The sequence below is a fragment of the Lepidochelys kempii genome, chromosome 6 (genome assembly GCF_965140285.1).
Source record: "Lepidochelys kempii isolate rLepKem1 chromosome 6, rLepKem1.hap1, whole genome shotgun sequence".
Taxonomy (NCBI): Eukaryota; Metazoa; Chordata; order Testudines; family Cheloniidae; genus Lepidochelys; species Lepidochelys kempii.
Genome location: NC_136385.1, coordinates 3096944 through 3121431, shown reverse-complemented (window position 1 = coordinate 3121431; position 24488 = coordinate 3096944). Strand labels below are relative to the sequence as shown.

General features: G+C 54.2%; 2 protein-coding genes across 2 annotated transcripts in view; one reads left to right on the top strand and one right to left on the bottom strand.

Annotated features, from left to right (window-relative positions):
- Positions 1-7510, top strand: part of NOL3 (nucleolar protein 3) — an 18143-nt gene extending 10633 nt beyond the window's left edge. The window contains exon 3 of the mRNA XM_073346565.2: positions 898-7510. Within this exon, the coding sequence (XP_073202666.2) occupies positions 898-1301 (404 nt within the window). The 3' untranslated portion in view covers positions 1302-7510. The remainder of the gene's footprint in view (positions 1-897) is intronic.
- BCKDK (branched chain keto acid dehydrogenase kinase) lies at positions 6370-24488 on the bottom strand. The gene is made up of 13 exons (XM_073346562.2): positions 24376-24488; positions 18856-18922; positions 18374-18594; positions 15718-15786; positions 14425-14535; positions 14040-14087; positions 13172-13291; positions 11825-11923; positions 11298-11371; positions 10572-10700; positions 10242-10331; positions 9828-9989; positions 6370-8103 (listed from the first exon to the last, which is right to left on the bottom strand). The coding sequence occupies exons 3-13, from the start codon at positions 18572-18574 to the stop codon at positions 7959-7961; spliced, it is 1248 nt and encodes a 415-aa protein (XP_073202663.1). The 5' UTR covers positions 18575-18594; positions 18856-18922; positions 24376-24488; the 3' UTR covers positions 6370-7958.

Here is a 24488-nt window from a genome sequence, read left to right as displayed (position 1 = left end):
GGCCTCAGTTTATAACACGGGTTTGAGGATAATTACATCCTTGTAATGTATTTTGTTATTTATTTATATTTAATAGAATCATTATTAGTATTTATTTGTACTTTTGGAGGGCCTAGGCGTTCCAGGCATGGGCCAGCACCCCAGTGCACCAGGTACTGTACATTCTTACTGTTTATTATTTGTAGTGTGCTCATCTACGAGGATGGCGACCTTGCGGTTTCTGTGCCGTGAATGAAGCCAGAGCGTCACCACCTGGCAGGTGGAGGAAAGCGCCAAAGAGGCTGATCAAAGGAATCCCTCCGCCAAACGGTGCTCGGAGTGGGGAACCATACGGGGCTTAACAACATAGAGGACAGACACATGTGGCAGATATCATAGGCCAGGGCAGGCTAAACCCCCCCTGACCCAGGCTGGGGCCCCGCCCGTGTTGCGCCTCGAAGGCCCTCAGTCCCTCTCTACCTGAAGCCAGTGACGCTCCAGCTGGAGAGGCCCCCCGACTTGCTCTGGCCCAGGGCCCTATGAAACCTTAATCCGTCTGTGGCCTTCACAACGTATATCAAGATTATGCATACATCTCTATATACAACCCGCACATCCTGACTCTCACTGGAGTCTCACCAGTTTTTATACGATACTTTACAAGACTCTGGTTGGCTAAATATTTTGACAATATCGGGTTGGATGCACCCTTCGCCAGTTGGCAGAATGGGGCTGTTAGAATCACATCTATGTAAATACTCTCAAACTTAACATAACTTTAGTCTGGGAATTTCCTAGAGCTGTGTACTGCACCATTCATTAAGCAGGTTATATGAGTGTATGGAGATACATGAAGCAAAAGAAGACAATTTGCAATTGAATACCATTCACCTATTCCTCCTCTGTTTTTCTTGGTAGATTTTTTCAATCCGGAGCGAGATTCACGCACTGTGCGAGACCCAGAACCACGGGAGAGAGATTTTTTCAATCCAGAACACCATACAGAGCTGGAGGAAGAAGATGGTTTCAGTCCAAAGCAGGAACCGGAGACTCAGCAAGACCCCGAGCCAGATAAAAAAGATGGTTTCAATCCAGAGACCGATCCACAGCTGGAGGAGGAAGATGGTTCAAATCCAAAGAAGGAATCAGACATTGAGCCAGACCTGGAGACAGGTGGTTCAGATTTGGAGCAGGAATCAGAGACTCAGCAAGATCAAGAGCCCGAGGAGGAAGATGGTTCAAATCCAGAGCAAGAATTAGAGACGGAACCAGACCCTGAGCCAGAAGGTTCAAATTCAGAGCAGGAATCGGAGACTCAGTGAGACCTAGACCCTGACGGAAAAAAACCATCACTCAAAAGATGTGTCCTCATAGGTGATTCATTCTATATCCGTAGAGTCCACTTTTGACTGCCATGGGCTGCCCTTAGAGTTTCAACTGCTTAAAACCATTAATTCGCTCCATGAGCCCGCTGATGGAGAAGAGCAATTCCCTTGCTCTTGCCAGGACTGCATTGTGAACTAGAAGGGGGATCACTTCGTAGCGCTGTGTGTGATCAGAGCAGCACCACGATTTCGTCATCCATCGGGACATGGTGCCTGAGAACGTCCCTCGGGAAACTGCAGATGGGCTAGTCGAGATTTCCTGGTATTTCCCTGCTGGGAGGGAGAATTCAAATGCACCCACGTGAACCACGAATCCCACCCAGTGCGAATGGTCAGGAATTTCAGGGCACCGGCAGGACCAGTGGGAGGCCACAACCATTTCTCTAGCTGTGGCTCTTGCAACTGGCATCCAAGCCTTTGTCACCTCGCTATCAGACCCGGTCGGACATGGCACAGAATTCTGCAGCTAAGCAGGATGTCATTTCATGAGCCAAACCTGTGCTCTCTGACCCATAATGGCTGCCAGTTGGTTCCCAGATTGACTTCAAGATCTTGGTTAAACTAAGACCTACCAATTAATAGCTGTTTCTCTCCCTGTGATATCTGCTGCCATATCCACCCTCTGCCTAGGTCCCTTCTCACCCAGAGCTGGGAAGCTCAGATGCATTCTGCAGTAGTTCCCTCACTTGTCCAACGGTGGTGAATCTTTCCTCTCCAGGGCCTCATTCTTATCTCTTCTTCTGGCTTCTTCCTTATATTTTACCATCACTCCCTAGATGCAGCCCCCTTGCACGTTCTTCACTGGATGTCACCAACTGTCATGTGGCCCAAATACCCATTTTATTAGCCCCATCTGAAGCCCTTCACCATCCGACCCTCCCAAAAGAATTGGGTGAGACTGGCCAATTTCCCCATCTCCCTCTTCATCCCATTATTTTCAGCCTGTAATAAATATAGTGAATAACTCCAGCCCTATTGACCCCACCCCTCGCACACACTCTGATGGAGGTGAGGTTGCATCTTCAAACCAGTTTGATAATTTGCACTCACTGCTCCTATGGAGGGGTCGAGGACGAGTTCCAGAACTGCTCAATGCACAGTGGCAGTCAAAAAGGTTAACTATGTGTCAGGGACTATTAGGAAAGAGATAGAAAAATAAGACAGAAAAATATTGTCATGCCACTACACGAATCCATGGGTTCAGAAAAGAGCAACCAAGATGATCAAGGGCATGGAACAGCTTCCATACGAGAAGAGACTAAAAAGATCAGAGCTGTTCAGCTTACAAAAAGAGACAACGAAAGGGGGATATGATGGAGGTCAATAAAATAAGGAACAGTGTGAGAAAAGGGAACGGAGAAGTGTTATTTACCCTTTCCCACAACACAAGAACCTGGGGTCACCCGAGGAAATTAACAGGCAGCATGTTTAATACAAACAAGAGCTAGTACTTTTCCCATGCAACACACAATAAACCAGTGGAACTCATTGCCACAGGATGTTGTGATGGCCAAAAGCATAACTTGAGTTATTTCAAAAAACAACTGGATAAGTTCATGGAGGATAGGTCCATCAATGGCTATTAGCCAAAATGGTCAGGGACACAACCCCATGCTTGGAGCCACCCTAAACCTGTGACTGCAAGAAGCCAGGAGTGGAAGGCAGAGGTGGATCACTCCATAATTGCCTTGTTCTGTACTCTCCATGAAGCTCTGTTACTGGCCATTGTCAGAGACAGGATACTGGGCTAGATGGACCTTTGGTCTGACCCACTAAGACAGCTCTTATGTTTCGTATGTAACCTCCCTCCTCTGATGGGTACAAACCTTCTTCTGATCTCCTGCCTCAGTTTATTCCTGGCCAGTTTATCCCCCTTTGTTCTTGGGCCGACATTGTCCTTTAGCTTCATTAGCTCTTTTCCCTCCTTAGTGTTTGGCCCCCTACGTATGGGATTTCCAAGGCAGTATGTTGGGAGAAGACAATTTCATCACATTTCTCCATTGTCAGAAGAGCTGGGGTGGAAAGCCAATAAGGCTGAATGGATCTAACTGAAACAATGGCACAGCCATCAGAGCGGCATTATCTTAGGGCTTGTGTACATGGGGGAAATAATTCAGATTAAGGTAGGGTGTGAATTTAAAAGCAGAATAGCTATTCCTTATAAACTCCATGTGCGGACACACTTAATCTGGAATAAGGTACCCCTGTTCCAGAATAAGCGTACTCCCACATGGAGTGAATCCGGAACAGTTAATCAGGAATAACTCCATGTGTAGACAAGCCGTAAATCTACATGGGGAGCGACTGAGGAATAGCTATTGAGGTTAATGTTCCCATATAGACAAGCACTGAGATGCTTTCCTTATCTGGAGTTAACTGGGAGCAGGCTTCTGGGCTTGCTAAAACAATGTAAATGGGTCTGCTCCTGTAACTGAAAAGTGAAGCTTACCTAATTTCGCTTGTAGTGAAGCAGAAGGTGGTTTGCCAGGAGTAGGTTTTTATTGGCAAATGTCGATAAACGTTGGTTTCACCGTACACACACGGCCCCATGCAAAAATACTTCCATCAGTAATAATCGAAATTTACAGAAAACTAAGAAAGATGCTACCTGAGAATGTGCGAGGGTTCGATTTAAGGCTATTAACTGTGTGCACTTTGACTTATGCAGTGTTGGTGTAGCCATATCGGTCCCAGGATATTTGAGAGACAAGGTGAGTGAGGGAATATCTTTCATTGGACCAACTTCCGTTGGGAGCGGGAGAGAAGCTTTTGAGCTACAAAGAGCTCTTCTTCAGGTCTGGGAAAGGTACTCCGAGTGTAACAGCTAAATACAAGATCAAACAGATAATTTAGCATAAGTAGTTAGCACGTATTCTAAGGGACCATTCAAGGTGAATTAATACCCAATGATACACCTGAGATATAGTGATGATATTTTCATCTTCTGAACGGACAACTTCAACTCCCTCATCGATTTCCACCACAACCTTCAACAACCACCGCCCGTCCATTAAACTCATTCTAGAACAGTCCCACATTAGCATCAACTTCCTGGATGCCACAATCAGCTTCAACAATGGAACCTGACAGACAACCATATATAAGAAACCCACGGATCACCACACCTGCCTTCATAGATCTAGTAACCACCCCAAATGCACCAAGACATCTGTTATCAACAGCCAGGCACTCAGATGCTCTGAGGAGAAAGTCCGTTATGTACACCTTAACACACTCAAAACCGCCTTCACCAAACAAGGATGCTCCACCAGAGAAGTAGATCGCATCATGGAACAGGCCACCCAAATACCCCGAGAGAACCAGCTTCAATGCAGAAATAAAACCCTCTCCGACCACACGCCTCTAGTTGTCACCTACCAACCACGCTGGAATCCATACAGGGTAACCAACAACTATAACCCATTCTCAATGGGGACCCCATCCTGAAATAAATCTTTCCTGAACCCCCTCTTCTGGCCCTCTAACAACCTCTCCAAGCTCATCATCAGAAGCAAGCTCCCCACATATGAGGACACACCAACTCAAAGTGGCACCAGACCTTGCCAGAACAAGAGATGCAACACCCGCAGACATTTCTCCACTGCTAAAATGATCAACACCCTCCAAGATCCATGGGTCCTACCCATGCCTATCTCAACATGTGGTGTACCTCATCCATTTGCACTAAATGCTCCAATGACAACAGTTGGGTGAAACCAGACAGACAATCACTATACTCTCAGAGGAACTCACAAGGGAAAATGGTAAAACACAAGAACACCCTGTCACCTGTGGGTGAACACATGTCACAAAGCGATCACTCTCTATCTGACCTATCAGTCCCCATCCTCAAAGGAAACCTGCACCACACTTTCAAAAGAGGAGACTGGGAGTTTAAATTCATAACTTTGCTCGATACAAAATCATGGACTGAACAGAGACACTGGATTTGTGGCTTATTCCAACAATCTGTAACCTGCTAACCCTGTTGTTCTGTCCTTTGACTAAAGGAGTGTGAACAGGCTGTTCCACCTTGAATGGTCCCTGAGGCTGAGAGTATGAGCTAACTATTGACACTGTACTATCTGTTTGATCTTCTATTTAGCAGTGACTCAGAGTACCTTTTCCACACCTGCAGAAGAGCTCTGTGTAGCCGGAGAGCTTGGCTCCCTCACCACCAGAAATTGGTCCAATAAATACCTCATCCGCCTTGTCTCGCTCCCGTGCTTTGACTCGGGATGTTGCCAGTTTGTGTTTGAACGGTTGTACAGCTTGAACTTTTGGAATCTCAACCTCCACTGTCATTAAATTATGTCTGACTCTCCACAATGTTGCACAACTGTGAAAATTTAAATTGATAAAAAAAATTAAAAATGCTTAAAAACAAACATCGGGATGAGCTGTTGAAATTATTAAAAAAATTCATCCAAGCCTCATCATAAGACTGGATGACACCAGACACACCTGTTGGTTGGTTGGTTATTTCGAAACCATTTTTTCCTCAACTGTTTTGTTCCATTGGCTAATAAACCTATTTGTTTCCAGAAGGCTGTTTGATCCCTGGATGGCATTGGCCACAGGCTCCCAAAGGGAAGAGATGCAGGGTCCAGGTGGCTCTGCCCAGTAATAAGCAGCTGGCATAGACGGGATGTTGTTCCCATATCATCGATATAAGAGAAGGGAAATGCAAAACTACACCCAGAGCTGCGTGGGGGCAGGAGACCTGACCCGTGACGGTGTGAACTCAGAGAGAGTAGAAAGGGGACGGAAGTATACGCACATAACTGGGTTGGATGGACACACACAAACAGTGTACTTCCAGCTGCTACAAGAAGAGTGGGAGGGAGGCAGAAAAACACACTCCTGGGGGACCCTCCCCAATAGAATATCTGACGGGCGGGATAGGAACAGCTCCCCCCTGCACCCCCCGCTGTTTGGATAGTCCAGCAGGAGAGAATAGGCCCCGGCCCCAAAAGATGTCATGTGAACAGAGGAGAACCTCAACTTTTGTTTCTTGTTTAATAGAGAAAGTTTCTTGCCTTCACTGGTGGCAGAGAAAGGGCAAATTTCTCACCGGATCATTTCCTTTCCGTTACACCCTCAAGCAACCAGAAGAGCTCCTTCCCACAGAGAGGCCGAGAGCAGAGCTGCACGGCAGGGTCACTGTGTGTCATCCCGCACTTTTTTCCCCATGCCCCCCCATAAGCATCCACACTCATATGTTGAACTCCACTGCCATTCCCGCAACGCCCTGTATCCGTGTCCTCCGGCTTTTCACACGTCATGGATTCCAAGGCCAGGAAGGATCTTTGGGATCTCGTCTGATCCCCTCACTCCCCTCCCATAACACAGGCTAGAGAACTGCCCCAAAATAATTCCTAGAGAAGAGCTTTTAGCAAAACATCCAACCTTACCCCGCCCATTTCCCGGAACCCAATATGAGAGACAGACGCAAGGAGCTCCATCTATTTAGCTTAACAAAGAGAAGGGTAAAGGGGGGGTGACTTGATCCCAGTCTATAAGTACCTACATGGGGAACAAATATTTGATCACGGGCTTTTCAAGCTATCAGACAAACCTAACAATTTCCAATGGCTGGAGGTTGAAGCTAGACAAATTCAGACTGGAAACCCAGGGCAAATTTTTAACATTGAGAGGAATTAACCACTGGAATGACTTCCCAAGGGTCATGGTGGATTCTCCATTACTGGCGATTTTAAAATCAAGCTGGGATGTCTTCCTGAAAGATCTGCTCTACTTCAAACAGGAGTTGATTCGTGGAAGGTGCACAGCTTGTGTCTGACCAGATGATCACAACGATGCAAGGAACCGCAGCTCTGCCCTGCTCCCTCCGGCACAGAGTCACACGGCCTCGCCGCCTTTCAGAATCGGCGCTTTTAATCAGTATCACAGCGAGATACACGTCCAGGGTCTGGTTCCCCCGGGCCACCCCCGAGGAGGGGGGTCAAACCCACATCCTGCCCCACCCCTACCCCCCTGAAATAAACGAGAAAGCGGGAAAACAAAAACCAGGGCTAGAATTGGCATCCGCCATGTGCCGCGGCTGGGTGGGGAATCCAGCATCCAGGCGCAACCATAAAATTCTTCCCCTGTCCAAAGTGTGAAGGGGTGGGGCTGTTGAGACAGGTGGGGGAGCGATTCTGGGGCCATGCGCAGCAATAAAAGTCTTCCCCCCCACTCCAACGCCGTCCTTCGATTTGGTTTCTTGAGAAGAAGGGAATGAAACAAGGGTGAGAAAACGAGTGTGCAAGGTGCTGGCAGTGTGGAGCTACCAAGGGAGGTACATGCGCCGGGAAGCGTCCGTTGCCTTCAAAACCTGTTTGGGGTTGGTCGACCCAGGCCCCGCCCCACCGAATAAAGAATCCATTAGGGTGCTTCCAGGGGCGGGACTGGAATAACCAGCAGGAGGCGACGTCCCGTCCATAAGCTCAAAGCCCCCCCCCGTGGAGATGCAGGGAACCCAGGAGTCCGGGGCCGTGGGATCAGGGCCGTGGGTATCCAAGCACAGAGTGACGGGAAGCAAAGCCAATGTCCATGCGGAGGGGGCCACGGCCCAGGGAGAGGGGGGCGTCTCTAGATGCGGAAACTCTCCTCCTTGCCATCAATGTGTTTCAGACGGAGGTACACGTCGGTGCCGATGCCCTGCAGGGACTGGATGCACAGCGATCCCCCCAGGTACTCGGCATAGGCACGGGAGGTTGGCAGCCCGAAGCCGAACCTGTGGCAGAGACAGACAGATGCGGGGAGGGGGGCAGGGTAATCACATGGGAGTTATAGACTGAGACGGTCAACTCTTTGGTCTACCATAATACACCTAATAAATAATGTACAGCACCTAGCACAACAGAGTTCTGGGCCATGACTGGGCTCTGAGGTGCTACGATAATACGCCTAATAATGTACAGCACCTAGCACAACGGGGTTCTGGGCTATGTCTGGGTTCCTAGGAGCGACTGTAATACACCTAATAACGTACAGCACCTAGCACAACGGGGTTCTGGGCCATGTCTGGGCTCTTGGGCACTACCATAATATACCTAATAATATACAGCACCTAGGACAATGGGGTTCTGGGCCATGTCTGAGCGGCTAGGCGCGACCGTAATACGCCTAAGAACGTACAGCACCTAGCACAACGGGGTTCTGGGCTATGACTGAGTGCCTAGGCGCTACTGTAAAACACCTAATAACGTACAGCACCGAGCACAATGGGGTTCTGGGCCATGTCTGAGCTCCTCGGCGCTACCGTAAAACACCTAATAACGTACAGCACCGAGCACAACGGGGTTCTGGGCTATGACCGAGCTCCTCGGCGCGACCATAACCACAGCTAACAAATAAGAATACACACCACCACAGGTGCCGACCCTGAGTGTGCTCGGGGGCTCAAGAACTCACAGGGAAAAAAACAGGGGGGGTGCTCAGCACCCACCACTCGCAGCTGTTTGGCCGGGGTGCCGCTCAGCTGTTTGGTAGCTGGCTGGAGGCACTTGGGGGAGGGTAGAGAGCAGCGGACGGTCAGGGAACCTCGGGGAAGGGGTGGAGCGGGGGGAAGAAAGGGGTGGAGGGAGGGCAGGGCCTGGGGGCTGAGCACCCACCGGGAAGAATAAAAGTCAGCACCCGTGCATGCGACATATTGTAAATGGCCAACACGGAGATGCTGTGGTGTGGTCCTGGCCCGGGAAGCAGGACGCCTGGGTTGTGAAGGAGCGGAGCGCGGTCTAGTGGGTTAAAGCACGGGGGGGCTGGGTCTCAGGACTCCTGGGTTCTAGCCATCCGCTCCAAATCTCCGTCAGACTCTCCGGGGCAGAGTCGCCGGGGAATCGTTCGACGACTCGTCTTTTCGTCAAAACACACGGGATGAACAAATTGGAACCGGACGAAACGTTTCGTCGTTTTCCCAAATGACAACGTTCCAATTTTCCCAATTGAAACCCCTTCGACCTTTGAGCTCATCAGACCGATCAGCTGGCGAAAACGGGTTGAAATCACAGAACGGTCGGACAGGAAAGGACCTCGAGAGGCCATCAAGTCCGGCCACTGTGCTGAGGCCAGGACTGAGTAAACCTAGACCCGCCCTGACAGGTGTTTGTCCCACCTATTCTTAAAAACCTCCAATGAACATCCCCAGTGCTCCCAACCGGGGGTGAACTAGCCTTAACGTTAGAAAGTTTTTCCTAAGATCTAAACGAAACGTTCCAATGGACCCAAATCGGGGGTGGGGGGAATCGGCTTTTCAATCCGCGGACGTTGTCAAGATTTTGGTTCGCGGACGGTGAACCTCTTCAAACTCTCGGCAATACTGGCAGGCTGGGGAAAGCCTGTTCCGGCCCGGCTGGGCGGATCCCGGCTGAGGACCCGTCCAGGACGCCCCGTGGGCGGAGGATGCCGGGAATGCTACCATGCAGCTGGCAATGCGGCGGCTCGAAGCGCCGGACTCACCCATGCATCGGGCCCGACTGGCCGCTGTTGACCATGTCCACCATGTTCCCGAAGAGGGTGTTCATGCGGGGGTCTTGGGCGCTGGACTCCGCCGTGGTGAAGTGATAATCCGTCACCTTCTCCAGGTGTTCGTGGGGGATCCCGCCACCCCGGTCCGAAATCCTATCGGGGACGGGGAACGGGGTCCACTCAGTACCGGGCAGCCGACACACCACGGCTCACCCCACTTCCACCCATCTCGCTGGTCCCCGCCCGGGGCAGGATCGTCTGTTCCCCAACGGAGACGCCCCATCCGGGCCCACCCGATTCTCAGCCAACATTTCCCCTTTCTTAATTTCAGCCCCTGCCTCAGCCACCCCGGAGGGACCCCCGCTGACGTCACCGGGGGGCGGGGTCGCAGCCGGCACACGGTACCTGATGATCAGGTCGATGTCGTTGTTGGCGATGGTGATGACAATGTCCGGTACATTGTACGGCGTGTCCAGGTGAGACTCCATGGTGGCCCTGGGGAAGGGGGAGAGTGAAAAATGTTGCCTAAAATCAGGCCCCGCCCTGCCTATCCGCCCAGTGCCCCCTAGCGGGGAAAGGCCCCGTGTCCATTCCCCACCCCCCTGAGCCAGCCAGTCCCCTGCCCTGGGGCTAGATCAGAGCTGGCGCCCCCTAAAGAGGAAAGGCCCCATGTCCCATTACCCGCCCCCCTGAGCCAGCCCCTTTGCCATGCACTGGGTGGACGGCGGAGCTCACCTCATGGCGTTCTTGAGCAGCTCCGGCAGGATGTAGTCGAGGGGCATGGGGATGAAGGGGAAGCGAGCAGCCACATGCCCATTGATCCGCACCCGCGGGGCGTTCCCGTACTTGTGCTCACACAGACGCCTACACCGAGGGAAAGGGGGGAGGAACAAACCATTAGCCAGGCTGGGTCGGTCACTCAACCTCCCCACCGCACCGGATCAAACCTGATTCCGACTCCCCCCGATCTAATCCACCATATCCCACGCCCCTGCCAAAACTGGAGAGAGAACCCAGGAGTCCTGGCTCCCAGCCCCCGCTACTCTAACCACTAGACCCCACTCTTGTTTATATGGACAGATGTCCCCTTCCATTCAGGATGAATGAACATCCCCAGTGCCCCAGCCATATCTCAGGGAGTTCCCTAGATACACGCAGCAGCCAATCATCTACCCTTAAAAGATCTATTCATAAAACCGGGGTGATTTTTCCAGACACATCTCAGCCGGTTAGCGGTTAAACAAGAACAGCAGGATCTCTGCAAGCCACCAGCTGAACGGGAGAAGGGAACCACCCCGTACGAATCCACCTGCAGATCCAGCGGAGCGACACTTGGAGGAAGAAGACATTTCCTCCGCTCTCCCGCCACGCTACACGTAAATCGGAGCAGGGCGAAATGTAAACGGTGTAACTCCAGGCTGCCTCCACCAGTTGGTGCCACAGACCGTCATTATTCCATACCTTGCAAAATCCACCCACTTCTCAATGATTTTCTTCGGGGAGAGACGGGTGCAGATGATGCCCACGAAGTCCGGCTGCCAATCAGACAGAGACCACTAATCAGGCAGGGCTTTAGCCCGTGCCCCATGCCCTGCCCCCGCCCCGAGCCAGCCAGTCCCCCGCCCTGGGACCGGAGAGGAGCCAGCGCCCCCTAGAGGTGAAAGGCTCCATGTCCATTACCTGCCCCCCGAACCAGCCAGTCCCACACCCTGGGACCAGATGAGAGCCAGCGTCTCCCAAAGGGGAAAGGCCCCATGTCCATTTCCCGCCGCTCTGAGCCAGCCAGTCCCACGCCCTGGGACCAGAGCCGTGCCAGCACCCCCTAAGAGGGAAGGCTCCAGACCCAAGCAGGGTGGTTCCATAATATATTATGAATTTCCAGGTGGCCGACTCTAATCCGTTGGGGGCAGCCAGCTATTTTGCGTGTGTTGCCCGTTCTAGGGCGGCAGGGAGCCGAGGGGAATGGGTGAGCAGAGGCCGGGCCGTACCTTTTCCTCGTGCAGCGCCAGGTGATGGATCGCCAGCATCCGGATCCCCAGCCGGGAGGTGAGCATCTTGTCCAGGAAATAGCGGAGGACCTTCTCGTCCTGATACGGGAGGAGAACGGCAGCGAAGGGGTTAACAGACAACAGCTCAACAAAGACGTAGAGAGGACTCAGGGGACCTGGCCTGCTGTGTGATGTTGGACAAGTCATGTCCCCGCTTCGTGCCTCAGTGTCCCTATCTATAAAATGGGTATAAAGATACCGGCCTCCTTTGTAAAACGCTTTGAGATCTACGGATGGAGAACGCGGGTTAAGTACAAGGAATCAGGACTGTGCTGAGACCAAAGCGACACACAGAACCAAAGCCAAATACTTCCGTATGGCTCGGACAGACAGGGTTATTTATGAGTAATAACCAGAGACAATAAATGGATAAAAATTTTAAAAAGCTTCAAAATAAACATCGATATTCTCCATGGAAGCCGCAAACAAATAACAATGGAATTCCGCCAAGCCTAGACATCGACAAGTGGCTTAAAATATTGAATGATTATTCAAAAATAATCATAAATGCAATCAGCATAATGGGATTTAAGGAGCTAATACAATGCAAGAGAAAATCAACAAGAATCAGTAAAAGATTAGTAAAAGATGAATACTGATGATTGGAAATGAGTGTAATGGGGGGGAGGAATACTGAAATAAGGATAATTAATCCAAAATAACAATAAATACAACAAGCATAAGGGGAATTAATAATTGATAATAAAATCTGTATTTACCAGTTAGTAAAATATGAAATTACCAACACAGAACATGATGATTTAGACATAAGTAGGTGGAATATTGACAAAAATCTGGAAACGATGATAATTAGTCATCAATAATAATAACAGACGTAAAAGGTGCTAGCAAAAATGATCATTCTAAATAATAATTAATAAGCATTAACTCAGCAGTGACAGTGCGGGTTATAATCATTCCAAGTGCTCACGTAGTACTTTTCATCAGCAAACGTCACTTTACAAAGGATGGTATCTGTCTCATTCACAGATGGGGAAAACGACACACCAATAGGGGACGTGACTTAACCAGGCTCACCCAGCAGAGCGCATAGCAGAGCTGGGAATGGAACCCAGGAGTCCTGGCTCTCCACCCCCGTACCCTAACCTACTAGACCCCACTCCCCTCTCAGAGCTGGGGAGAGAACCCAGGAGTCCTGGCTCCCAGCCTCCCCTGCTCTAACCCACTAGATCCCACTCCCCTCTCAGAGTTTGGGATAGAACCCAGGAGTCCTGGCTCCCAGCCCCCCCCGCTTGAACCCTTCTCACAATCCCAGCCCCCCAATACCTGGATGTGTTTACGACACTCCCGCACCCCCTCGGCCAGCAGCGTCACCACGTCCTTATGATCATCCAGCAGCTGCCGGACCAGCTTGCAGTACTGGGCTTCTGCCTCTTGGTCCTTGATCTGGGAGGGGGACAGGACGGAAGGGACATGAACCTGTGTGGAAGTCAGCGCCCCCTGGAGGGGAAAGGCCCCATGCCCCGGATCGGAGCCGGTGCCCCAGAGAGGGGTAAGGGCCATGTCCCATTTCCACCAAACCATCAGCATATGGTCAATTTATTGTGTCACCTTAGCCATATAGATCAAAGTACAGAACAGGAAGTAAGTAAGAAAGAAAGAAAGAAAACTTAGATCAATCATTCAGTTGAGATACTGGATGATGCATTCAGAGATGGATGGAGGGATGGATCCAGTCGAGATAGATGGCTGGTGTGTACTGATGGATGGATGGATCCAGTCAAGACAGACAGATAGCAGGTATGGGGTGGATGGATTCAGCCAAGATACATGGCTCACATCTACAGGGATGGATGGATGGATGGATCCAGTTGAGACCACCGGATGACATGTACAGGGAGGGATGGATGAAGGGTTGACAGATGGATGGATCCAGTTGAGATACATGTACAGGGATGGATGGCGTATACAGGGATGGATGGCGTCTGCAAGGGCGGATGGAGCAGTGTGGGGTTGGGTGGATGGAGATGTGATAACCTAGGTTATCCTGACCCTCCCTGCAGATATTCTACCCTTCGCTCGATTGGCCCAGGCACAGGATCAGTCGGCAATGGGGGAAGAGAACGTATAACCTGTTCCCGTAATTTAACTAGCGCTTTGGGTGCTGGGGGCCACCCGATAATCGACTACTCACCGTGGGGAATTCGCTCAGCATCTGGAAGGCTCGGATGTACAGCTCATGCTGAAGGACGGAGAAACGAATAAGCGTCAAGCGAGGCAGGGAAACACTGACTGGCAGCAGGGTTCACCTGATAGCGCACAGGACTCCTGGGTTCTCTCCCCAGCCCTGGGAGGGGAGTGGGGGCTAGTGGGTTAGAGCAGGGGGCACTGGGAGCCAGGACTCCTGGGTTCTAACCTCGGCCCTGGGAGGGGAGGGGAGGCTAATGGGTTAGAGCAGGGGGGGCTGGGAGCCAGGACTCCTAGGTTCCATCCCCACCCACACTACAACCGCCAGATCCCCCCTGTGTCCCCTTCCCCCTCACGGTGTTCCTCAGCTGTGCCCCCACTCGGGTACGTACCACGTGGAGGATGGTGGGGTTGCATCCGATGATGAAGGGGAGGCTGCGGAAGCCCTTGATGCGATGGGCGATGCGGACGGGCAGCTCGCGGTGAAGGTAATGGGCACTTTTCTACAGGAGGAAGAACTCAGAGTGTTATTGATCGGGGTCAGGGGACAGTGGCCAGAGCAAAGGGACTGGGAGCCAGGACTCCTGGGTTCTCTCCCCTGCTCTGGGAGGGAAGTGGGGTCTAGTGGTTAAAGCAGAAGGGGCTGGGAGACAGGACTCCTGGTTTAATCGAACTAAAGAGATAAGGTGCTGATCCTATGTCTGTACCTAATTCTGTTCTTCCTCCCTTAATCCCGACCCCTGCAATCAACCAGTCCGAATTCTCCTTCACTTTCTGTCTTAAACTGTTTTGAAGAAAAATTTCATGGCTGTTCCTCAGCCGCCCCCACCCCAGAGGTGGCTGCATCTCAGCGCTGGGTGAGCCATTCCTGTGCAGAGACTGGGATGAAGGTTGTTACAATCCCATCAGTTCATTTAATGGGGTAGGACGTAACACGCCGGGCGATCTGCCTGGAAACAGCCAGCACACCCTCAGGCCTGGGCAGACTGGAGAACTGTGCTAAGCAACGAGGCAACGAGTGTGTCAGTTCTCAGCTGCACACACAGTGGGAGAGAACCCAGGAGTCCTGGCTCCCAGCCTCCCTGCTCTAACCCACTAGACCCCACTCCCCTCCCAGAGCTGAGGAGAGAACCCAGGAGTCCTGGCTCCCAGCCCCCCCTGCTCTAACCCACTAGACTCCACTCCCCTCCCAGAGCTGGGGAGAGAACCCAGGAGTCCTAAGAGATCCCAGCCCACAGGCTGAATGAGGCACTGGCTGGGTGTGCCCTGGCATCTGTCCTGCTCAGGAGATGCTGGCACCCATCTGTTGGCATCTTTAGGGCTGCTTCCATCCCTCCCTCACAGGACCCAACCTGCAGCCTGCAGCTCCTCCCCACCAATTCTAGCAGAACTAGAGTCAGAGTGGCTGGGAGCCAGGACTCCTGGGTTCTCTCCCTGGCTCTGGGAGGGGAGTAGGGTCTAATAGTTAGAGCAGGGGGCTGGGAGCTGGGACTCCTGGGTTCTATTATTAATTCCCTGCGTGAATGTGTGATCCTTCCCCCCGACCCTTACTCTGTGCCTCAGTTTCCCCTGCATGTATAACAGGGATAGCACTTTTTTCCCCTCTGGTTAAGTGGGGTTCAGCTGGAGCTCTCAGATGGGCCAGGTGGGGGCATGCTGGGGGGCTGTGCCGGTCCACAGCTTACCAGGAGGTGGCTGCCATCCTGCGACCGTCCCGAATACAGCATGGTGGTGGGCGTCAATCTCACAGACGGCTGGGAGAGAACATGAAGGAGGCAGATTAGTGAGGGGTCCAGAGCGCCCCCTGAGGGCAGAGGGGGGATCAGCTGGTGGAGCATGGCAATACATCTGTAAGGCACGGCCACGCCCACGTGGGGCATGGGGAGTGGGTCTTTGGGGTGCCCACAGGAACAGAGGAGAGAGAGGGAGGGAGTGTGAGATGGGGAAAGAATGGGACAGGAACGCCGAGAGAATGAAGGAGGAAGAAACAAAAAAGGAAAGAGAGGGAAAGTGGATGAGGAAGAAAGGAAGGAGAAAGAGGAAGAGAAAAGAGTGAATGAGAAAAAAAAGAAAAACAAGAATGCATGAGGAAGAAATAAAAGGAGCACGAGTGAGGGAAAGAATGAATGAGACGGAAAAAAAGGAGAGAAATAGGATTGAATGGGGGAGAAATGACAGGAAACAGAAACGAGTGAATGAAGGAAAGAAAAAAGAGAAATGGAGAAAGAAGACTGAATGAGGAAGAAACAAAAAGGAGGGAAAAGATGGTGAAAGAAGCAGAGCAGAGGGAGAGAAAAGAACCAGACAGCAAGAACGGAGCAGGAAGGGGCCTGATTCCATTCCTCAGGAGACGCCCACACGGGGCTGGACCCCCCGCCTCCCGAGGGGACCCCCACATGGGGCTGGACATCCCACCTCCCTAGGGGACCCCCACATGGGGCTGGACATCCCACCTCCCTAGGGGACCCCCACATGAGGCTGGACACCCCACCTCCCAAAGGGACCCCCACATGGGGCTGGACACCCCCCGAGCCAGGACATTACACACACACAGAACAGCCAAGTGTCAGGGTTGGGGTTCAGGAAGGGGCAGTTCGGGGAAGGAGGAATTGGAAACCCCGACGCAGCGAACACCACCAGGCTCTGACACAGTGGGGGGACAGCAGGCTAGATGGGCCCGTGGGTCTGTTCCGGGGCAGCAGGGAGGGGGCAAGATCCCAGGCTAGATGGGCCCGGGGGTCTGATCCAGGTGGCAGGGAGGGGGCGGGATACCAGGTTAGATGGGCCCTTGGGCGAACCCCGGACTAGGTCGTGCCAAACACCTGCGCTGGCAGTCCTCGCGGCTTTCGCTGCCAGGAGGCACATGGGAGCCCAGACCTGCTGCTGGGACCAACGCCCCAGATTCCCCGGTGATGAGCCAGCACCCGCCGCGGGGGGCAGAGCAGCTACAGCCGTCCGGACGCCTTCAATCTGCAGCGCCTGGAAGGGCCGGGTGGGTAACGGCTCCCGTCCCCCAGTCTGTTCCCTTGTGCGGCTGTTCCCCAGCTGCCCCACCCCAGAGGTGGCTGCATCTCAGCACCAAGCGCGCCGACCTCGTTCCTCAGGAACTGGGTCTCACAATTCAGCCCCGGCTTTCAACGGGCCGGGGCCCAGGATCCGGGCCTCCCCTGGCTGAGGTGTGGGCTCTTGAGAGAGGAGGAGCAGGAGTTGCCATGGATACCTAGGCAACCGAGAGGGTTGCCACGGCAATACTGCTACCTGCCCAGCAACGGGGAAGGGGTTTTCAAAGGATGCTAAATGGAAAAAGCAAACAGGAAATCAAAAGTAGCAAATGCAAGGCGGGGGGGGGAGGGGGGCGCTTCTGATCGGCCTCTTCAAGTCCGGGTCAGAGCCGGCGCCCCCTAGAGGGAACAGGCCCCGGGCCCCATTCCCCACGCCCCTGAGCCAGCCAGTCCCTGTGTCTTGGGCCAGATTGGAGCTGGTGCCTCCTAGAGGGGAAAGGCCCCTTAATTTCTGTCTCCGGCCTATTTCACTAAACCCAGATTAATACCGCCTGGACTGGCAATGCATCCCTTCTTCTGTGGCACGTGTGTGTGTGTTTTATTTGCCAGCAGCTTCGTACCTGGAGAGCGGCTGAAATTAATATTATTAAACTCCCCTCTAGTACAGGGGACAGGCAGTAATTCTTCAGCACGTGGCCTGGTTTCTCTTGAGTAAATATTTGGCTGCTTAATGCTGGCTCATGCTGCCAAGCTTCTGCTCCCCGCCCGCTCTCCCCTTCCTATTTAACACAATGGGACCGACTTACCCCGCTGCACATCCATTGTAGCAGGGAATGAATCTGGGTGACTAGCTGCTGTGCAGCGTGGGGGAAAGGAGCCAAGAGAGGAACAGATGACTCTCACACAAGAAATGGGTCGCCCAGTGCGGAGATGCAGCCACCTCTGGGGTGGGGCAGTTGGGGCCCAGCCGTGCAGCAAGGCCATAGGGGGTCGGCTCAGCTGGCGCTGAGATGCGGCTGACTCTGGGGCGGGGCACGGCAGCCGGCTAAGATGTGCAGGGCTTTGGGACAGGAAGTGAAAAGGAATCCTGTGTCCAATTGAAAGAGCAGAAGGGAATTTGGGAGAGTAGAGAGGAGTCCCCGGAGCTGGAATTTGGCCAGGATCCCAGGATGAATGAGCCCCACCCGGCTCTCTGCAGCACAGCGCTCCCTAGCGCCACACTGAGGCATTGAAGCCAGAGGAGAACACCCTCTCCCACACCCCCTGCAGCACAGCACCCCCTAGTACCACCCACTGGGCTTGCCTCAGTTTCCCTCCTGACTGAGCCAACGCCCCTCACCTTCTCCGCTGCGATGTCAATGGCCGACTGGTTGTAGAAGGAGGTGACTGTCTTGGATCGCTCTCGGGCCAGCTCCACATGGTGGTTATCCATGACAGAAGTGGACCGGTACCGGAGGGCCGGGGACAGGAGCCAGTTCATGGAGGGGGCCCGGTTGCCTGTTCCCCCCAGCTCCACCCTCAGCAGAGCTTTCCACAGCATTTTCCTGCCTTCACAGACACCTGGAGATGACAGACAGGAAGGTTCAGAGCAAAGCTGGCACTGGGATGCGACTACCTCTGGGGTGGGGCAATGGACGAACAACCAGAGATAATACCACACAGGGATGGCTCGCCTGGGGCTGAGATGCACCACCTTTGGGGTGAGGCAACTGGGGGGAATTGCTGCACTCAGTGGGGCGGTCTGGGCAGCAACCGTGGGCCCGATCGTGGTTAGGAACTCTTAGCTGCTCTCATAATAGACGGCCTCCGGAAGTCACTTACCTCAGGTGAACTTGGTTATTTTGTGGAGGTTTCCTTCCTTGCCAACAGCGGGGAGCGCCGTTTCCATCTAAAAGAAAAGAGACACACAGTGGGGATTTCACATCGTCATGAAGAGATAATAATTCGCCCCCAGGACTCCTGGGTTCTATTCCCCTGCTCTGCTTCAGCTTCCTGGAGGCATCCCGGGCCAGTCACTGCACCTCACTTTCCCCATCGGCACAACTTGGAAATTGATCCTGCCTTTGTCGGTCTGAATGGTAAATGCTGCGAGGTCGGGACTGCCTCTCCCAGGGGTCTGCGCTGTGCCAGGCATGATGGGGCCCCCATCTCAGGCAGGCGAAGGGTCTATGCAGCATCCGGTGTGACGGGGACCTTGCTCTCGGTTGGGGTGGGTTCGGGGTGAGTGGGGGTCTGTGCAGTGCCCAGCATGACAGGGACCTTGCTCAGGGTAATAACCTCTGGGTGTACTGAGAAATTCCAAAAGAGAGAATGTGTGGATTAAACAGGGTGAGTGACAGACAGAAGGGTGTTTACAGGATGGAGGGGGGGGGGGTGTATGGGGATGGATAGATGGATGGATGAGAGGGGTGTATGGGGATAGATAGATGGATGGATGAGAGGGGTGTATGGGGACAGATAGATGGATGGATGAGAGGGGTGTATGGGGACAGATAGATGGATGGATGAGAGGGGTGTATGGGGACAGATAGATGGATGGATGAGAGGGGTGTATGGGGACGGATAGATGGATGGATGAGAGGGGTGTATGGGGACGGATAGATGGATGGATGAGAGGGGTGTATGGGGACAGATAGATGGATGGATGAGAGGGGTGTATGGGGACGGATAGATGGATGGATGAGAGGGGTGTATGGGGACGGATAGATGGATGGATGAGAGGGGTGTATGGGGACGGATAGATGGATGGATGAGAGGGGTGTATGGGGACGGATAGATGGATGGATGAGAGGGGTGTATGGGGACGGATAGATGGATGGATGAGAGGGGTGTATGGGGACGGATGGATGAGAGGGGTGTATGGGGACGGATGGATGAGAGGGGTGTATGGGGACGGATGGATGAGAGGGGTGTATGGGGACGGATGGATGAGAGGGGTGTATGGGGACGGATGGATGGATGGATGAGAGGGGTGTATGGGGACGGATGGATGGATGGATGAGAGGGGTGTATGGGGACGGATGGATGGATGGATGAGAGGGGTGTATGGGGACGGATGGATGGATGGATGAGAGGGGTGTATGGGGACGGATAGATGGATGGATGAGAGGGGTGTATGGGGACGGATAGATGGATGGATGAGAGGGGTGTATGGGGACGGATAGATGGATGGATGAGAGGGGTGTATAGGGATAGATAGATGGATAGATGGATGGATGAAAGGGGTGTATGGGGATAGATAGATAGATGAGAGGGGTGTATGGGGATAGATAGATGGATAGATGGATGGATGAGAGGGGTGTATGGGGATAGATAGATGGATGGATGAGAGGGGTGTATGGGGATAGATAGATAGATAGATGGATGAGGAGGGTGTATGGGGATAGATAGATAGATTCATGGGGGTGGTGTATGGGAGAGGGAGAGAGAGAGAGATAAGAGGGGTATATGGGGATAGATAGATAGATAGATAGATAGATAGATAGATAGATAGATAGATAGATAGATAGATAGATAGATAGATAGATAGATAGATAGATATTAAAAACTAGAGAGAAAGTGCGCTGTTTGGAGATGGACAGCTAGCTACAGACAGACAGAGGAGAGAACAGATGCAGAGGGAGGACACCGACATAGAGATCAGAAAGTGACCGAGACACCTGTTGAAGAGCTGGAGGGGGCGGGGGGGAGCTGGACAGATCACTGAGGGCCTGGCTAGAGAGAGAGCAGATTAAAGAGAAACCAGGGTGACGTGTTTTGTCCTTGGCTTGCTGGATCTGCTCCCAGGGAACAGCCTAGGTGGACAGAGCGGGAAGGGGCGGGCACAGGGGGGGGAAGAGTAGAAATGCAGACAGAGAGAGAGAGAGAGAGAGGGAGAAAGAGAGAACGAATCATTGACCGGACAGAAGAAGGCCAAGCACCGACCTGCGCCCGAGTGGAAGGAACCCCGGGAGCCCCGGTGTCCACGGAGTGGGTGTCTCTGCCTGGCCACTGAGTGGGCAAATCAAACACCCAGCATGGGGTTACACGCGCCCCACCACCACCAGGTGCATGGCCCATTGGTCCCATCCATCCCCACCCCCCTTAGCCAACACCGGCTGCCACAGCCAACCAAGGAGCACCCTGCCTATCCGCCCAGAGCGGGGCCCGCGGGACCACCCAGGGGCTGGATTTGCTGCACGAGCACCTGGACCGTGCCGCCAAGGGGGTGGGGAGGGCGTCAGAGAGCAGATGGATGAGTCAGACAGCCCAAGGACCTAGAGATGGCCAGACATCCTGGCATGGACAGACACCCTAAGGGCAGGCAGACAGACATCCTACGGACAGGCAGACAGAAGGCCAGACATCCTAGAGATGGACAGACACCATAAGGACAAGCAGACAGACGGACTGACACCCTAAGAGCAGGCAGACAGACATCCTAGAAACAGGCAGACAGAAGGCCAGACATCCTGGAGTTGGACAGACAGATACCCTATAGACAGACAGATGGATAGGCACCCGATGCATAGGCAGACAGACAGCATCCTAGGGACCTAGGGACAGACAGACAGACATTAAGATGGACGTGCCAGGGAAGGATGACAGACTGACATTCCAGGGATCTAGGGATGGACAGACACATGGACAGAACCAGGATCCCCCAATGCTTCGCGCGAGGTCTTCGTTCCCAGTTCCCCCTCTCTCCAGCAGCCCCCCAACATCAACCCCAGCCGCGCTACCCCCTCCCCCCCACTCTAGGTCAACTCAAGCTGTTGCTGTGATACACACCCACTCCCCACCCCCAGTCAATCCCAGATCATGAGCAGCTGGGGGTGTCATAGGGGGAACCTTTCCTTCCGGGGCCCTGGTTCAAATCCCAGGAGCGGCCAGTGGGGCCCCCGCCAAGCAGACGCTTGGCAAGATGAATACGGTGGGTCCAGGCATCACCCCAAGGAGGGCCAGGGCTGGAGACCCCACACATACCAAAGTGAGGAGAGCCTCATTGACACGGGGTTATTGGTGTGGGGACAGAACCCAGGAGCCCTGGCTCTCAGCCCCAACCCCACTCGACCCCACTCCCCTCTCAGAGCCAGGGATAGAACCCAGGAGTCCTGCCTCTCTGCCCCACCCCCCCAAACCTAGAAGACCCCACTCCCCTCTCAGAGCCGGGGAGAGAACGCAGGAGGCCTGGCGCCCCGCCCTCTGCAACAGACTTGGATGGTTGGATTTATCTCAGGCCACTGGCATTTAGCCTGGCGTGAACCTCACACAGAGGAGAGGAACCAGAGAGAATAAAAACCAGGCCCCACCCCAATCGCTCTGTGCCACCCCACCACCCACAGAAAAGCCATCTGCCACCAGACATCGAAGAGGAGAGAAAAAATATCCGGACTCCTGGGTTCTCTCCCCAGCTCTGGGAAGGGAGTGGGGTCTAATGGGTTGGAGCAGTGGGGGCTGGGAGCCAGGACTCCTGGGTTCTCTCCCCAGCTCTGGGAGGGGAGTGGGGTCTAGTGGTTAGAGCAGGGGGAGCTGGGAGCCAGGACTCCTGGGTTCTCTCCCCAGCTCTGGGAGGGGAGTGGGGTCTAGTGGGTTGGAGCAGTGGGGGCTGGGAGCCAGGACTCCTGGGTTCTATCCCAGCTCTGGGAGGGGAGTGGGGTCTAGTGGTTAGAGCAGGGGGGCTGGGAGCCAGGACTCCTGGGTTCTATCCCAGCTCTGGGAGGAGAGTGGGGTCTAGTGGTTAGAGCAGGGGGGGCTGGGAGCCAGGACTCCTGGGTTCTCTCCCAGCTCTGGGAGGAGAGTGGGGTCTAGAAGCCAGGACCCCTGGGTCCCGAGGCTATTCACCCACCTTGTCCTGGGGCTGGGGCAGCTGTTACCCTCTGGGAAAGCAGCGACCACGCTAACAGCCGAACAAGGCTCTGTTTGCCTGGCTGGCGCGGTCGGATTGCAAGCGCTCTGCGAATGTGCATAGCAGCCTTGCCTGCCCTCCCCCAGCCCTGTCCTCAATTCACCCCCAGCAGCTGTGCCCGGTGGGGATGGTCTCCAGGACATGGAGGGGAGGGGCCTTGTTCCCACAACGCAGCCCGTTCGGGGAGAATGACTTTGGCCTCCCCCTGCCCCCTAATATACAGTCCCATGTTGATGGAAGGGGGCACTGTGTCTTGGGACCCCACATGCCTCTACAGCTTGCTGCACTGGGACAGGGCTGATATGGGAATAGTGATCAGGGCCATACGCTGGGTATACTGCCTTGTCCGCGGCTGCTATGGGGCCAGACAGGCTTCCCCAAGCTCCAGGTGAGCTTGGAGGGGATACCACCCTAGACAGACTGCCCAAGCCATGTGGCACTGGGCCAACGAGCCATGGTCCATCTAGGCACTATGCTGCATATAAGGCCCAGTTGGCATACAAATTACCCCCTTGTGTTCACAAGCTGCCGAAAACTCTCCATCCCCAAGATCCAACCCAGCCAGATCTCAGGGCCCTGGGGTCTAGTGGGTTACAGCCGGTGGGGCTGGGAGCCAGGACTCCTGGGTTCTCTTCCCAGCTCTGGGAGGGGAGTGGGGGCTAGTGGGTCAGAGCAGGGGGGGCTGGGAGCCAGGACTCCTGGGTTCTCTCCCCGGCTCTGGGAGGGGAGTGGGGTCCAGTGGTTCGGGGGGGTGGGGGGGCTGGGAGCCAGAACTCCTGGGTTCTCTCCCCAGCTCTGGGAAGGCAGGGAGTAAAAAACTCTTATCTGAGGTCCAGCGTGGTGCATTTCAGGTCTCATCCCAAGGTGCCCGATATCAGGGGCAGGTGCATGCCAGGCCCCCAGCGCAGTCCATCGCCCCCTAGCCCGGGCTCTTCGCACCCCAGAAGGCAGGGCTGGGGGCGGCGGAGCCGGGACAGGACAGCGGGAGCCCAGCCCTGGCATCGGGGACGTACAGCCCCGGCGCCTGCCCCCCACCACGGCCAACTCACCGGCATCAAAGCATTGCAGGAGCATCCCTGGCACCCAGCTCCACCCCTCCAGACCCCACTCTGGGGATGGAACCCGGGCGTCCGGGCGCCCAGCCTTGCCCCCCTCTCTATGCACTAGACCCTGCTCCCCTCCCAGAGCTGGGGATGGAACCCAGGAGTCCTGATCCCCCAGGCCCCCCCGCTCCAGCCAGCCCCCGCTTCTCTAACCACTAGAGCCCACTAAACTCCCCCTCCCCGGGCCGGGGATGGAACCCAAGTGCCCGAGGCCGGACTCGAACCGGCGGCTCAGAAACCCTAGGGCCCGTTTCCCATCCCCTTGCGCCACATGGGGAAAGCAGGGAATGGTACAGCCCCAACCCCCCCATTCCCACCGCCACGGTGGTACGTTCTAAAGGGGGCCCTTACCGCCAGGTGCGGGGCCTGCAAGGTTCCACTCTGGGGGACCGGAGCGAGCCAGCAGCCTCCGCCGCTGAAAGTGGGGGGGAGCCTCAGCCACCACGCAGCCCGGGAGCAGGGTG